Below are 16,179 nucleotides of genomic sequence, written 5' to 3'. Positions count from 1 at the left end.
AGGATAATTTTTATTAGTTTCATTTACTGCTTTTTTTTTTCATTTACTGCTTTGATTGATATGCTTAGTAACATCTTCAAATTATATCCTTACAGCTATTTCTTGTTTAAAAAGTAACTGTTATACTAAATCATATACGATTCCTTCATTCATTCATTCTACCAATATTACTAGGCAGGCCCAGAGAGTGGGCTGGGTTCAAAGTGGTAAATGAAACAAACTGTCTGGCCTCCTGGAATCCACAGTCTTCGTTATAAAGTAGCATAAGTAAGCTATTGGGACATAGGAACCGAAAATGGCTTGGTCCCAAATGCTGTCTCATATGACCTTTCTCTACTCCTGGTACATATGATGTGTATGGATACTTTCCTGGTTTATGAGGCTAAGTGGGAATTGTTTTAGTTTGAAACACAAGGGGAACTTTGTGAAATATTTTGTGGGATCAGTCAAAATTTTGCAAATGAATGAAAGAAAAAACTAGAGAGAGGGACACTGAGTTAGAACAAAATGGAAAACAGAGTAAAACATATTTGGAGCGTATTTTTCTCATTTCCTTTTCACTTTGCAGGTTTACTCCTGTTTTAAAGTCAAAATATGATGAGAGAAGAGTAACTGTGTTTTTAAGACATACAAAAGGAAATATGTTGCCAGAATTTGTTTATTCTCACTCCAACTCTAATATGATTTCTTTCCCATGACCTGTTAACCCTTGGGAATGCAGTAGACACTTGAATATATTGATTTTTTAAGTTCCCTCTTTACCTACTTTATATTGTGTAATTTGCTTATCCTGCTGCTATATCTCTGCCTTTAACTGTCAATTAAGTCAGTAAAAACTTAAAAAAGAAACCCAAATCATGTCACCCGGCATGACTTTATTCATTTAAATTGTAAAGTTAGTTTATTCTTATGAGTCACTTAAAAAATAAACTAAATAGGGATTTCCTACTAGAATTTATTTATAATTCACTTTGGTTTTCTTGCTAGGAGGCTAAGTCTTTGTGTTCTAATCCCTTTTACATCTTCTTAGGCTACGAGAACTGCAGACCTTTCTCCTGTATAAGAACAAGCTGACCTATCTTCCCTTTGCCTTGCTTAACTTAAAGAAGCTCACCTTGTTAGTCGTCAGCGGGGACCACTTGGTGGAGATTCCGACAGCCCTTAGTGACTCATCCACACCTTTAAAGTGAGTAGACAGAGAGCCCAGTAGAGACCCATTCAGACACAAGGGAAGAGCAAGAAGCACCTGGAGCCTGTGTGCCCATCTCAGGAACCAGATTAGATGGTTCTCGTACTCTGAGAACAAGAAGTTCTGGTGCCTTCTTACAGGATTTTGTAGTTTTTGGCCAATGGCATGGGGAGGTAGAGCTCAGAGGATTTCTGGACAAATGCTACCTGCTGGTTGAAGGCACCAGGGCTCCCTGGTCGGATACTCAGCACTCCCATCACCGCTGGCCTGGATGGGTCAGTGGCTGTTGAATCTTTCAAAATTGTGAAGAAATTAGATCAAATGCCATTTTGGACTGTCTCCTTTAGCTTCTTTTTTTGTCACAGTAGTCCATCTTTTAAATACCTTCTTGGTGGTGATTTTATGAGTCCTTTTCAATGTAGCCACATCATTTTAGAGTTTGATGTCACTAATTGGGAGTAATATCAAACAAACATAGTAAGACTCATATATGACGGGGACACTAAATGTTATTGTTCACCTCATGGCTTCCTGCCCGCTGTCCTCTGTCTGTGGCTAAGTAACTGTCATTTCCCCATCAAGCCTCTGTACAGTCTCTGCTGTAAACTGACTCCATAATCCTGTTGGATTATTGTGCAGTAGAATTCCACTGGTGACACATATTATGTGGTTAACTGTGACTTCTAAGAAGTGAGAACTTGGGATTTAGCGCCACAAAGTTTGACTTCTTCTGAGAGGATTTTTGCACAATACAAATGCATAGGTGAAAATGTGATATCTTCCATACTCTCTTGAATAGATTTGTAAGTCTTATAGACAATCCTATTGAGAATACCCAGTGTCAAGATGAAACGATGGAAAGTGAACAAGATCGCCAACATTTTGATAAAGAATTTATGAAAGCCTATATTGAAGATCTTAAAGAAAGAGGTAGGTTACTCATATTCAAAATTATTTAAAATGAGTGTATAGTATTCTATTCACTCATGCAACACATTTATTGCTATAAGTCAAACTGACAAAAAGTTAATTGGGGGCTTCCCTGGTGGCGCAGTGGTTGAGAGTCTGCCTGCCGATGCAGGGGACACGGGTTCGTGCCCTGGTCCGGGAAGATCCCACATGCCGCAGAGCGGCTGGGCCCGTGAGCCATGGCCGCTGAGGCTGCACCTCCGGAGCCTGTGCTCCACAACGGGAGAAGCCACAACAGTGAAAGGCCCGTGTACCGCAAAAAAAAAAAAAAAAAAAAAAGTTAATTGGTTAGGGGCAATAACCAATAAATAAAAATAATTTGTAAATTATTTTTCTATTTACCAAAAAAAAAAAAAAAAGATACATTGCCTTTCCTTAAATAATGAAATTTTCCTAGTGCATTAGCATGCTTAATACATCTACAACCATGTGACAGAGAGGCTGGGAAACAAGCACTTAAAATGTGAAGATTGTGTTACTAACTTTACATGGCTTTTCAGTGAAATGATATTGATAAAACAGTATTCTAGTTAATGGGAAAAGAAGATTCCATGTCAAAATCCGTTTAAATTCAACTTTAAAAAAAGTCATCTCGTATAAATCAAGGTACACCTACGTAAAAATCACAAAAGGAAGAAACAAGATGGCAGATTAGTAAGTAGATGCATTTAGTTTTGGTTTCCCATAGGGTGGTGAAGATACAGGGCAGTCACAGTACCTCAGGAAAGGGCTGAGAAAGAAGAGTTTTCCCCAGTGGCTATTTCCGAAGTGTTTCAGAATTCTTAGAACCCCTTCCTTCTGTCACATGTAGACACAGGAAAAGGCATAAATCAGCCTTTGTTCTTCTAATCCCCACCTCTTTTCTGGGTGTGGATGCCTGCAAGTTACCCCTTCATTTTTCAGGTCTCTTTTTCTGAGAAGCCAGGTGCAGACCTGAAAGAAAGATGTCACGCATCTGGGTTTAGGGAGGAGGTAGCCCTGGCCCCCAAGACTTTGAAGACAGGCACCTGGGGGCAGGTTCCATCAGTCACACTCAGAAAACATGCATGTCTCATCACATTAATGAAAAATACCATTTATTGGCAAATTAAAAGTTTTTCAATTAGATTAAGAAAATTTCTATATAGTTACCTCTAATCTGTTTGTCCGTCCCTAATTTTGCATGCTGAAATATTATGAAATAAATTAGAAATTTATGTTAAACATGAAACTGAAAGAACCATTTATTTATCAAAATTTATCTTTGGGTCATATAACTTTCCTCTTGTGAAAAACCTTCTTGTATTTTATTCATTTCTTCATAATTGTATTATAGTGCTATTATATAAAAATGCAAGAACACATTAGAGAAAATAAGTATTAGTCTTTTGATGTGGCCAGCAATAAAATAATTTGATTTTCAAAGTTAACTTTAGTAATGATAGATTTTGATTCCATTCATTTATTTCTAAATAATTATCATAATTCTATACTTCACGTATTCATAGTAGGTTGAACTAAATGATATTGCCAATATTCAGCTGGTTTTGACCTGCGAAAATGGTGATTTCTTAATAGTTCAACCTATGCTGGACATATGCTTTGAATTTTTTTAAGTTTGTTTCTTTTTTCTTCATCATGTTGTCTTCTCTCTTTTTCCTCCTTCCCCATAAGATTAATGTCTGAGTTAGAGAGTTCATCACTCTAAGGAAAAAAAGTAGATTTAGGGAGTCTACATGGACATCCAACCTGATATGATTCAAGAATGATGGGGAAGTGAAGCCCCTCGCTGGTTCTCAAACTTTAGTACACATGAGAATCAGCGGCAGGCCCCACTCTCAGAGTTTTTGAGTCATCAGGTTTGGGTGGGGCCTGAGAAAGTACATTTCTAACAAGTTCCCAGGTGATACTGATGCCTTGAGTCTGAGAAACACACCTTGAGAACCATTGGTATAGACCATACCTTGACAAAAATTGGCTGTGAAGAGAGAGAGAGAGAGTGGGGAGTAACCAGTTGGAAGAGTAAGTATGATAAAAGGGTTATTAATAAGATGGTGCTTCATTTAGGAATAGCCCAAACTTCTCTTGTAAACCTTATTCCCTTCCACCTGGCATCCCTAGTCCCAAATCCTTGGCCATCTATTTCTGTTTTGTCAACTTTTATTATTTTAGGATCATACAGTTTCCAAGATATTGATGTAGCTGTGTGAGTTGGTTGGAAAGATTGCAAAAGAATGAGAGTTAATAATAATGTATTCTTCTTAGATCTAAATATATCTAACGCCAGACTATACATTTGCGGTGGTTGACTTAGTGGTAATAAATGCATTTATCTCTATACTTGAAGTATGAAGTGGCAATAATTTGTGTTTTGACATAGTTGCACTTCATAATAAAATGGGGAATGGTTGAGTATATATTTTCTTTTTGTTACAGAATCTGTTCCCAGCTATGCCACTAAAGTATCTTTCAGCCTTCAGCTTTGATGCCATCCATCAGAAGACTACAGAATTTTCCTGACTTGTGGAGCTGTAAATCTTCCTGTTGTGGGTCATGTCATAGAGGAATAATGGCTTGTGCTTAAAGACTAATTCTAGAAACCATGGTCATAGTTGTTAGGAAAGATGATTTTCAAATTTCAAATACGTGAGTACCTCTCTCTGTGGACTGGAGAATTGATAAATGGGTTTATATATTGATATTTAAAGGTTCATTTGCATACACTTGTTTCCAAATAATGCACATTTAGTATTTTAGAAAATGTGTTATTTTTTAAAAATTATCACTTAAAGACCAAAATTTGAAGTTGATTGCATTGTTTTCAGGAATCTGGAGATAAAGGGATGGTGAGAAGAGTATTTATACTGGACTAGTCAGATGAGACTTTATTTTATTTTGTTATTTTGAAAGAGTTTTAATGCATTATTTCTTTTACTGAGGACAGTTTTCCTTGGGTTTATACAAATGGCTATTTTCATGTTTTAAGTTATATTTTACCAGTGTAGGCTTTCAGGAAAGACTTTAGGTATAATCTGGACCTTGAGGGCAGAAAGAAGGGCTGGATTGTCTGCCCAGGCATGGGGCTTAGATGGTGTGCTGGTGTCCCTAGTGGAGCAAGTGTGGGCCTGGCTGGTCCTGGGAAGCGTTGCGTGGCCTGCATGGGTGGTCAGCCTTCCTTGAGTGGGCCCCTTGGGGGTCCTGGGAAGCCTTGCGTGGCTTGCATGGATGGTTAGCCTTCCTTGAGTGGGCCCCTTGGGGGTCCTGGGAAGCCTTGCGTGGCCTGCGTGGGTGGTCAGCCTGCCTTGAGTGGGCCCCTTGGGGGTCCTGGGAAGCCTTGCGTGGCCTGCGTGGGTGGTCAGCCTGCCTTGAGTGGGCCCCTTGGGGGTCCTGGGGCACCTTCCAGAGCACAGAGCAGTGGTCAGCCTGCCTTGAGTGGGCCCCTTGGGGGTCCTGGGGCACCTGCCAGAGCACAGAGCAGAGGCCTTGCCTCCAGGGACCTGTCCTCCAAGGTGGCCATATAAGTAGTGGGAGTGACTAGTCCACACCGATGAGGAGTCCCTAGCAAGGCTTCTCTGCAGGTACCACAGGAGAACTCTGCCTGTGGCCAAGATGCTGCAGTCCAGAGGGAGCTCAGGAGACTGGGTTTACACTGGCAAAGAAGGTATTCATTACAGGGCTTTGAACTTTGATATCACATTGTAGGATTTGGAGAAATTGTACAAATATCGATTTTTATTCTATTATCTTGGACTAAAATAAACAGGATTGTGAATGTGCTAAGTTTAAACAAGTAGGTTTTGTGACTAAGATGGAAAAAATGCATATCTTCACATATATTTATATATGAATCGACTGCTATATGGTCTAGCCCAGTGGTGTCCAGTAGAACGTTATGCAGCGAAGGAAATGTTCTGCACCTGTGCTAATTTAGTAACCACCAGATGCATGTGCTTCTTGAGCTCTTGAACAGTGTTTGGTGTGACTGAAGAACTAAATTTTTAATTACATTTAAATTTAAATAGCCAAGTGTAGCTACTGTATTGTACAACATGGTCGAGCCATTTGGGTTTTTCAGAAGTTAATCTGGGCTAGAAATGAAGAGTGATTTTTATTTTCTTATCTGAAGAACCAGTCTACCCCCAGAGGGGTTAATAGACACCCAATATTTTGTCTTAATGGGTTTAATCATAACTCTAAATATTTTATCCTCAACAGACATAAAGCAGGCAGAACAGTCTAAAGTCACATAGTAATGCTTCAGTAGAGTACTGCTTCAAGTTAAAGACAAACTCTGAGAAGTAGGTTAAGAGATGGAAAGAGTAGGAAAATGAGAAATCACTTTAACTGAACCTCAAACAATTGTATTTTTCTTTATAACACTTTACAAATATAATGCAAATTTATTAGTTGTACTACGTAAATGATTTTGGAATTTTATTTCATGCTACAGTATATGTTACATACAGCCAAATGGAAAATATATCTGAAAAGGGGGGAAATGAGGGCTTTCGCATAAATTGACTGTCCATAGCTCATGTAAAATTTATTTCAATAAAACCAGTCTTTTGTGCAAAAACCTTATCTCGATGTTACATAAAAATAACTGAAAAAGTACTACATTGATATATAATTATTTTATGTTACATAACATCCCCAAAGAAATATATTTTTTAAATATGAGGCTTGTAGGAATACTATTTACTTTATTCATATTAATGTAAAAATGCAGAAAGACTCTAAAGTAGAATAAGCATCTTAGTGGAGATAATAGAGATTTGAACATTTTGCATGATGCATATGGACTGATTCATAATTTGGAAAAGTAATTTGCATAGTAGAATATATGTATGAACATTAAAGCAATATGAATGAAAGAAAATATAATTCTTAGGAGGAAAATGTTCTGGTTCCAAAAGCTTATTATTATACCCATTTTTCATATGCTGGAAGTTAAGGGGCAAAGACACTTAGGTGAAATCATTGAGTAGAGCATTTTAATTAATAGCATGACCTACACCAGATTTCTTGACTCTAGCTTTCTAGAATGACCATTTGGCATGCTTGCCAAACACCAGTTTAGGGTAACTCATGATGATTGTGAGCAGTAATCTCCAGAAATCAGTTACTGTCTTTCCCTTTCTGTCGATTACTGTCTTTCCCTTTCTGAGTGGGAAGGAAACTTAGATACTTTTAGTTATCTTTTTTTTTTTTATTGGAGTATAGTCAATTTACAATGTTGTTTTAGTTTCAGGTGTACAGGAAAGTGATTCAGTTATACATATACATATATTCATTCTTTTTCAGATTCTTTACCCATATAGGTTATTACAGAGTACTGAGTAGAGTTCCCTGTGCTGTATGGTCGGTCCTTGTTGGTTATCTATTTTATAGTGTGTGTATGTTAATCTCAAGATCCTAATTTATCCCTTCCCACAACGTTTCCCCTTTGGTAACCATAAGTTTGTTTTTGAAATCTGTGAGTTTCTGTTTTGTAAATAAGTTCATTTGTATCATTTTTAAAAATTAGATTCCACACATGAGTGATATCATGTGATATTTATCTTTCTGTCTGACTTACTACTCTTAGTATGATCATCTCTAGGTCCATCCATGTTGCTGCAAATGGCATTATTTCATTCTTTTTTATGACTGAGTAATATTCCATTGTATATATGTACCACATCTTTATCCATTCCTCTGTCAATGGACATTTAGGTTGCTTCCCTGTCTTGGCTATTGTAAACAGTGCTGCAATGAACATTGGGGTGCATGTATCTTTTTGAAGTATGGTTTACTCCAGATATACGCCCAGGAGTGGGATTGCTGGGTCATATGGTAGTGCTATTTTTAGTTTTTCAAGGAACCTCCATACTATTCTCCATAGTGGTTGTACCAATTTACATTCTCCCCAACAGTGTAGGAGGGTTCCCTTTTCTCCATGCCCTCTCCAGCATTTATTGTTTGTAGACTTTTTGGTGATGGTCATTCTGACCGGTATGAGGTGATACCTCATTGTAGTTTTGATTTGTATTTCTCTAATGATTAGTGATGTTGAGTATCTTTTCATGTGCTTTTGGTCATCTGTATGTTTTCTTAGTTATCGTTCTGTGGTGTATGTAGGTGTAAATCCTTATTTTATGGTATGTATATTGGATTTATTTCTAAAAATTAGGAAATTAAATCTAAGCTTTAAAACTTGAAATGATGCCAAACTGCAGTGTTAATAGGCAGCTCAAATATCTCTGCTTAGAGTCTCCAGCTGTTTCATCAAAATGAAAAATTGAGATGCTTATGTCGTTTTATTGCAGCATAATATAAATTACAGAGGAAGCAAATTATAGTTGAGTATTGGGCCTTAGCACCACTCATAATTCTTAGGAAAGAAAGCAGCTAAACACCGGTAATGGGACCAAAGAAGATATGATGTTAAATAGATGAACTTGCCTTGATTGTAAAATTCACCAGGGAGACAAAGAGGACCCAAGGCTGAGCTTGCACCAGTAGAGCTGTGGCTTTGAGGGAAGGATGGACACTGTCTGGGGCTAGGACTTCAGTCTTTAGTAATCAGCTGCTACACTAGAGTCTAATTTCAGTTGTGACTGGTCAACCCCAGGTAGCTCCTGTAACCCCAGGTATGGGCAATGAAGTGGTCCAAAACAAGATCTGGTTCTCACTTTTTTTTTTTTAACTCCATCACTGATTTTTAAAAAAAAATTATTTATTTGTTTATTTATTTAACTGCACCAGGTCTTAGTTGCAGCACGCAGGATCTTCGATCTTCATTGTGGCATGTGAGGTCTTTAGTTGCAGCATGCGAACTCTTGGTTGCGGCATGTGGGATCTAGTTCGACCAGGGGTCGAACCTGGGCCGCCTGCATTGGGAGTGCAGAGCCTTAGCCACTGGGCCACCGGGGAAGTCCCTGGTTCTCACTTAGAGCATGTTTATTTTTGTAACTTTCTGAACATATTTTGTAAGCTCCTGAAGGGGCCGATAGTCAACATTGGAACTCAGGGAGCCAGGATTGCAAGGCCAGCGCTTTCACAAATGCACTGTATAATCCTGGGAAAAATCACTTCACTTTGGGTGAGCCTTATTTTCCCCACCTGCAAAAAATAGAGTTGGAGAAGACAATTTCTAAGGCTGATCCCCACTTTAATATTTTATGATTTGCTTTCCACTAAGAACCCCTTTTTATATTAATGACCCAGCATGCCTTCCCCACCTCACTGGTCACTGAGCTTCCAGCTATTTATGGGCTGCTGGGGCACCCTCTTTTCTCTTAGATGTTTGTTTCTTAGGCATGTGTTTGTTCTGTCGTGTCCCACTATTACATTTTAAGTTCCTGGAGTTTGCCTAATACAGATATGTAGACTATGCTTCAACGTTTGAACGTGAATAGCAAGTCTGTGAAGAATTTAGCTACACATTTCTGTTGTGTTCCCAATAGTTATCTCTGTGCTGAGTTGTACAAATATTATTTCTGATATTGCCTTGAAAGTGTAAACTTACATCATAAAAAATTGCATTTTCTAGAAATGCAAATCGAAGGCACTATGAGATATCACCTTACACCCATTGATATGACTATTATATAAAAAAAAAACAGAAAATAAGTGCTGGTTAGAATGTGAGGAAATTGGAATCCTTATGGTGGGACTGTAAAATGGTGCAGCTGCTGTAGAAAACATCATGGCAGTTCCTCAAAAAATTAAAGTAGAATTACCATATGATCTTGCAGTTCCACTTCTGAGTATATAGCCAAAAGAGTTGCAAGCAGAGTCTCAGAGAGGTATTTGTACACCCATGTTCACAGCAGCACTACTCACAACAGCCAAAAGGTGGAAGCAACCCAAGCGTCTATCAGTGGATGGCTGGATAAACAAAGTGTGGTACATACATACAGTGGAATATTATTCAGCCCCCAAAAGGAAGGAAATCCTGTCATATGCTACAACATGGATGAACCTTGAGGACATTATGCTAAGTGAAATAAGCCAGTTACCAGAAGACGAATACTATATAATTCCACATGTATGAGGTATCTAAAGTAGCCAGGTTCATACAAACAGGAAGAAGAATGATAGTTAGCAGGGCCTAGGGGGAGGGAGAAAAGGGGAGTTGTTTAATGGCTACAAAATTTCAGTTTTGCAAAATGAAAAAGTTCTAGAGACTGTCCCAGCAGGAGCAGCCTGTGCTTTCAGGAACCACTGTCGTTGATGAGAGAGGCAGGAGACAAGGGCGAGTGAAAAGGAGCATTTGCTGTAAATGACTACTGCTTTCATTTTTAAGCTACATATACAGAAGGATTCCTATTTCTAGATAAAAAAGATGTGAGAATGAGTCTTAAAATTATTCTCATTAATCAGAATAGAAAACTTTTATAGAAAGCAACTTGGTTTCAGAATCCTGGTGAGAATCCATGGACAGACTTCCACCCTTGGTCCTTCAGAACAGGGTCCCCCGTAACGATGTTTCTGATTTTGCAACCCTGTCAATGAGAAACTGAACACCCACTCCAAATGGGTGTGTATTTATTTATCATATCACTATACCATTCTACTAATATATTAACATACATGATAAAACATGTGATAAGAAATAGTTAAGTACAAACAAAAATTAAATGGAGTTTTAAGGATATCTCCCCACCTTGGCAGATGGTCCTGCCTCAGCCCTCAGCTGCATGTAGCTCCTCGGTGGAGACCACTGCTCTAGAACCCGGCTTCTCAGACTAATGCTTTGGACGGCAAACGCCTCCACAGATTGACATCAGAAGGTCTGTGCAAAATCGTCTGGGGAGAGGGCCCCCGGGTTTCCTAAGATTTCCAAACTGTTCTGTGAGCCATAAACGCCTCAGTCTCAGTTCTCTAGAGAATGAATGAAATTGCAGCATTCTTTTTTTTTTAATTGAGGTGAAATTTATATTAAATTAACCATCTTAAAATGAACAAATAAATGGCATTTGGTGCATCCACAGTGTTGTGCAACCATCACCTCTAAAATACTTTCATCACCCCCGCAAAAAACCCATACAGATTAACTCGTTGCTCCCCACTTCCCCTCTCCCCCCAGTCCCTTGTTTGGCAGCCACAAATCCACTTGCCATCTCTAGATTTACCTATTCTGAATATTTTGCATCAATGGGATTATACAATAGATGACTGTGTGTCTGGTATTTTTAAACTCAACATCACGCTTTCCAGGCTCAGATAGTGGTTTTTACCACAATTACAATGATGATTAGCATGAGACAGCAGCAGCAGCTCATGCCTAAGCTCCTGGTATGCTGGGCTGTGTGGGAATAGAAAGTGCAGTTGTTTAAGGAGTTCTGGTCTCTTCTCTCTGCCTGGAAGTTGGTGTTTGCTCTCGGGCTCCAGGAAATGGGGAGGCTCTCAGCTTGTGTGGTCTCAGGAAACGACTGTCTGGGTAATACCTTCTTTTTCTTCACTGCATCCCCTCCGGTGCTACTCCTCGTGGGAGAAGGTATTTCGGTGGTGATCCCGAGGATGGGTGAGCTTATTGTGGGAGGTGATGGGGATATTGGTGACCACATGGCCAGACCTAACTCACTCTGCACGCAAAAGCCCTGCAGACATGCCTCGCAATTGTCACTGTCATGTGGCCCTTCAAGAGAGATTTCCTTGATCATAGGAATCTCCACGAACGTAAATCCTTCTCTATAGCATTTCTTCAGAATTTGCAACACCAGGTTGGTCAGGATCCTTGAGATGTTCTCTTCTGTGAACTTGGGGACCTCAAACGAAGGCTGGGAGCACTTTTGACATCTCTGGGCAAAGACCCTCATCTTCACCTGGCCCCTGGATTCCCCCTCACTCCAGTGCATGTGGAAAAGGACCTGAACTTGGGCAGAGGCCCAATTTCGAGAGCATGAGGAGCACTGGAACCTGTGGAGAAAGAAGACAAGACCCTCAGCTTGGCCCAGTATGGCCCACTATGGCCCAGTTGTGGGCTGTGCCGGAGGGACACACAGAAACATGATTTGATCCGGGTCATGGATTAGTGGGGAAGAAATCCCGAGCCCCTTGTTCCTATCTCCATTGTGCCACCAGCATGCTCTGTGACCCACAGATGTGTCTGCCATGAAAACAGCAAATCACAAGCCATCAGAGCTGGGAGGAATCTTGGGCAAATTCGAAGTCCGATGTGATCATTTTAGAAATGAGGCGCACGCTGGGAACTTGTCACGCCCAGAGACCCAGTGAGTGGAAGAGGCAGGACTGGAACTCCAGTCTCTTGACCCCAAATCAAGGCTTCTTCAAATGTAGATTTAAGTGGGTCAAAGGCTACAAGTGCAACAGCCCCGAGAACCCTGAACTGAAATCCAAAAATAGATACAAGTGGGTGTGGATAAGTGCTATAGTCTGAATGTTTGTGTCCCCCCGCAAATTCCCATGTTGGGATCCTAACGCTGAAGGTGATGGTGTTAGAAAGTGGAGCCTTGGGGAGGTGATTAGGTTGTGAGGGTGGAGCCCTTGGGAATGGGATTAGTCCCCTTATAATAGCTACCCCACAGAGCGCCCTAGCTCCTTCTGCCATGTGAGGACACAAGGAGAAGCCTGTGGCTCAGAAGAGCAGCTGGCACCTTGATCTTGGACTTCCAGCTTCCAGAACTGGGAGAAATGAGCTGAGACTCTGCTCCCATGCTCTTGGCCTGGGAAAACCACGCGCCACCAGGAGAAGAGAGCTCTGCTTCCTCTGCCTGGACCCTCTCCTGGCGAGGGGTTGGTGGGCAGGCAATGAGCACGGCCCCAGTCCCGAGCTAGAGTCCCAGCCTCCCACCCCCAATCCTTGCGGCTCTGCTTTCCCAACTGGAAAAGAGAGGGTGAGACTCTGGATGACTTCTGAGGGTCCTATTTTAACAAGACTCCATCAGCTTGGAGTAGAGAGGGGTAAGGTTGCTGAGTGTTGCTCAGCTCTCCCCGTCCTCTGCCCCCTCCCTGACGCTTCTCCTCAGCACACAGGGCCTCTCCCCACGGACTCTGTGTTGGACCCTAGGTCTCCCACTGCAGGGAGCATGAGCCCTGGGTCCTGCTCGTCCAACTCTCCTGTGGTTGAGGGAAATAGCCTCCACTCCTCCCCTTCTCTTTTCCTCACTGCTTCTCACCCTCACCCCTCGCAGCCTGTTTTCTCTGTATCTAGGCATTAGCCCAGTCCTGCTATGGTTTTGCGGTTCAGTGTAAAAGGGAAAAATTTTTAATGAAGCCAAAACGTCTTGGATCAAGGGCACCTTGCTTCCTGTAATCTTCAATTTACAAGCGTGAGCACAACAAGACAAGTAACGAGTGTACACCATAAGAAATAAGCAAGAATTTTCTGGAATATTGCTATCGCATTCCCTACTCACCTGGCACAGGTCCACTGCTGGTATTGTGTCCACCCTGGCTTCAGGATGTTAGGAAGAAGGCTTTTGTCTAGTGTCAGTTTCCATGTGTGCCATGGTTTCACCTCCCGGATTAATTCCTGGAACACCTGCTTCCACACCTCCCTGTCCTGACGCATCGCTGCTGTCCCCGTGAGCTGGGTACGACAGTGTCTCCCGGGCTCTGACGGATCTGGAGCAGGACATGAGGCTTCCTGCTTTAGAGAGCAAGGGTTCAGACCCACTCTCCCTTTATGTCCCTGGACTGGGCTCATGGACCGGGTCTTTGCCCCAAGGACCAAAGGTCAGTTGATGCTGGCTCCAAGTTCTGAGGACAGCACTAGGCTCCACAGGGAATTTCGAAAGACACGGAATGCATGGCTTCATCCAGCAAAATATTACCAAAGGAGGGCCCCGGACTCCAGGTCAGGACGGGTGGGTCTCAGCCTGGCTCTGCTATTTGCCCACCTTTAACTGGGAACACACCTTTTTACCTCCGAAGCCCTATAGATGGTGGAGACAGGCTGCAGTTTCCCTTTCTAGAAGTAACATTTGAAAATCCTTGTCCGTTGGGCTGCTGTGCTCACGATCCGGGAGGAGAGATGCAAAGAAGGACACGGCCATCCTGGGACCTTGCTCAAATTCCTGCATCCCTGCATCCTCGCCCTTGCTCTTTACTTCCTTGCTTGTGCCAAGTCTCTGTGGGACCATGTTTCACAGACACTAAGCTGTCCAAGGCAACTCCCAAGCCCACTCTTCCACCCATTGGAGACCAAAGCTGTTGTAGTTCCTTTGCCCCGGAGATGAGGCTACAAAGTCCCCACGTGGGTGGGAGGCCATGACCACACTCCGAGGTGCTTCATCATCCCCTACTTCCTCCAGGACAGGCTAGGGAAGGAGGAAGGAGAGAGGAGCGGGGCTGACGCCAGGGTGGGTGCTAAAGCAGGAGAGGAAAGCCCTGCCCTCAGCGAGTCCTCCAGGCTGGCAGCTCCTACCTCAGCTCAGGCCTGCAGAACAGCCTCTGTCCTGGCCTGCCGGCGCCTCCAGGGCTGCTTGAGCCACTTTCCACACTGCAGCTGTGGGTCTTTCCAGAGGCGGAAACCCCCACCTACATGGGGCTGTAGCATGGCATTCAGACCCCTCACAGGCCAGCCCTGCCTTTCTACCAGACTTAGCCCTGCCAGGCTCGTGCTCCCCCAAGGCCATATCCGCGCCTCCACACTAAACCCCAGCCCTGCACTCCGGGCCATCCTCTGAACACTCCTGCCCTCCCTGCCCTCCTGCCTTGTGCGCAGATCCACCCCACCCAGAGCACCCACCTTCCCTCCCTCCCTCACCCACCTTCTCTCCCACCTTCAGGTTGTAGGGCCCACTCAGTACATGTTCCACTGTCCACTCCCTGGTCCTGCCTGGTGTTAACTAAAGAAATTCCTGTGCCCGCCTCCTAACTGCTGCTGAAGAAAGAGATCTCCTGAAGGGGAGAATGGACTCCTCCTTTTCCCCTGCAGTTGAACAAATGCAGATACTCTTCTGCAGCGTAAAGCTCATTCAGATAGCAAGGTGGTGACCAGAGAATATTTAAACAAAGGGTCGGTCTGACTTTGTAGCTGGTGTGAAATATTGTGTGAAAATGTCATATCCTGTTCTGTTTCATTAAAACCACCTTTGAAAATAATTATGTAAGGAGATCTTGAAAGCTACACAGATAGTGTTTCTGGGTCACGTAAAGATTACCTTTAGCCTCTTGCTCTGGTGAGAATATTCTAATTTGAAAACTCTGTGCGCTTAAATGATATAACTATTTGAACACAAGTATTAAAGAGTGTGAGAGTGTTTGTCGCAATTAAATTAACATAGGCTGAACGTCTTCTCTCTAACTACCATGAGTAACATCACTTACCCGTTTTCCCAGAGAATTCTGGGTTTCTGGGGTAGGGGTGGGGTATGCCAAGGCCTGGGAAAGCTCCGTGGGGCTGAAGAGAAGATAGCGGGATATTCATATTCGTGTCTCACAGGGACACTACTAGTCCCAGCCCCAGAAGTTCTCATTGAGTTGATCTGGGCATCAGCATTTCTAAACAGCTCCCCAAGTTCTTCTGATGCTCGGTTACGGTTACGGTGGAGACCACAAGGAAGCGGAAGGGAAGGGAAACCTGGAGATATCCTGGTAGCAATCACACGAGAGGGAAACGGAGGTGTCCCTCCTTCCCGCAAGGTTTACAGAGCCTGCTTTTGGGGGAACCAGTCCTAGGGCTGCCTGGTGGCATCCACCAGCTGGGTCAGGCACTGGCAGTCTGAGCAGTGGGCTGTAGATGGAAAATGAGGGGGGAGGGGGAGGGGCTGGCCATGGCAGCATTTGGCAACCTCACAGGCACCTCTTTCCCGCCCTCTGCTGCTGCACCAGAGTTCAGCTCCTTCAACAGCAGGCCCACCCTGGGCCATCAGAGTCTGCCCTCCTCACCCTCCAGTTTTGTTTCTCTATATTACTTGGCTTGGGTCACAAATTAACCAGATTTGGGGAGCCCGCTTAATCAATTTCTCTCTTTCAAATTCTTTTTCTGTACTCCTCCCACATACTCTCAACCTCAGGGCAGATTAGGAGAAGATTTAGGAAGAGGGTGAGGGTACAGGGGAGAGTCTGGACTGGAAGTCAGGGGCCTT

At 42.7% G+C, this 16,179-nt stretch overlaps 2 protein-coding genes across 2 annotated transcripts in view; one reads left to right on the top strand and one right to left on the bottom strand.

The window, feature by feature from the left end:
- LRRC2 (leucine rich repeat containing 2) overlaps nt 1–4,938 on the top strand; it is a 33,990-nt gene extending 29,052 nt beyond the window's left edge. The window contains exons 7-9 of the mRNA XM_024751477.1: nt 1,031–1,186; nt 1,989–2,119; nt 4,574–4,938. Of these exons, the coding sequence (XP_024607245.1) occupies nt 1,031–1,186; nt 1,989–2,119; nt 4,574–4,623 (337 nt within the window). The 3' untranslated portion in view covers nt 4,624–4,938. The remainder of the gene's footprint in view (nt 1–1,030; nt 1,187–1,988; nt 2,120–4,573) is intronic.
- Nucleotides 4,939–10,996: 6,058 nt separating this feature from the next.
- Nucleotides 10,997–15,210, bottom strand: RTP3 (receptor transporter protein 3). Its single transcript, XM_024751478.1, has 2 exons — nt 13,504–15,210; nt 10,997–12,043 (listed from the first exon to the last, which is right to left on the bottom strand). The coding sequence occupies exons 1-2, from the start codon at nt 13,791–13,793 to the stop codon at nt 11,344–11,346; spliced, it is 990 nt and encodes a 329-aa protein (XP_024607246.1). The 5' UTR covers nt 13,794–15,210; the 3' UTR covers nt 10,997–11,343.
- Nucleotides 15,211–16,179: the final 969 nt, after the last annotated feature.

Source organism: Neophocaena asiaeorientalis, unplaced genomic scaffold (genome assembly GCF_003031525.2).
Source record: "Neophocaena asiaeorientalis asiaeorientalis breed wild unplaced genomic scaffold, Neophocaena_asiaeorientalis_V1.1 scaffold221, whole genome shotgun sequence".
Lineage (NCBI taxonomy): Eukaryota > Metazoa > Chordata > Mammalia > Artiodactyla > Phocoenidae > Neophocaena > Neophocaena asiaeorientalis.
Note: the sequence above shows the minus strand (reverse complement) of the source record. Positions and strands in the feature narration are given on the sequence as shown.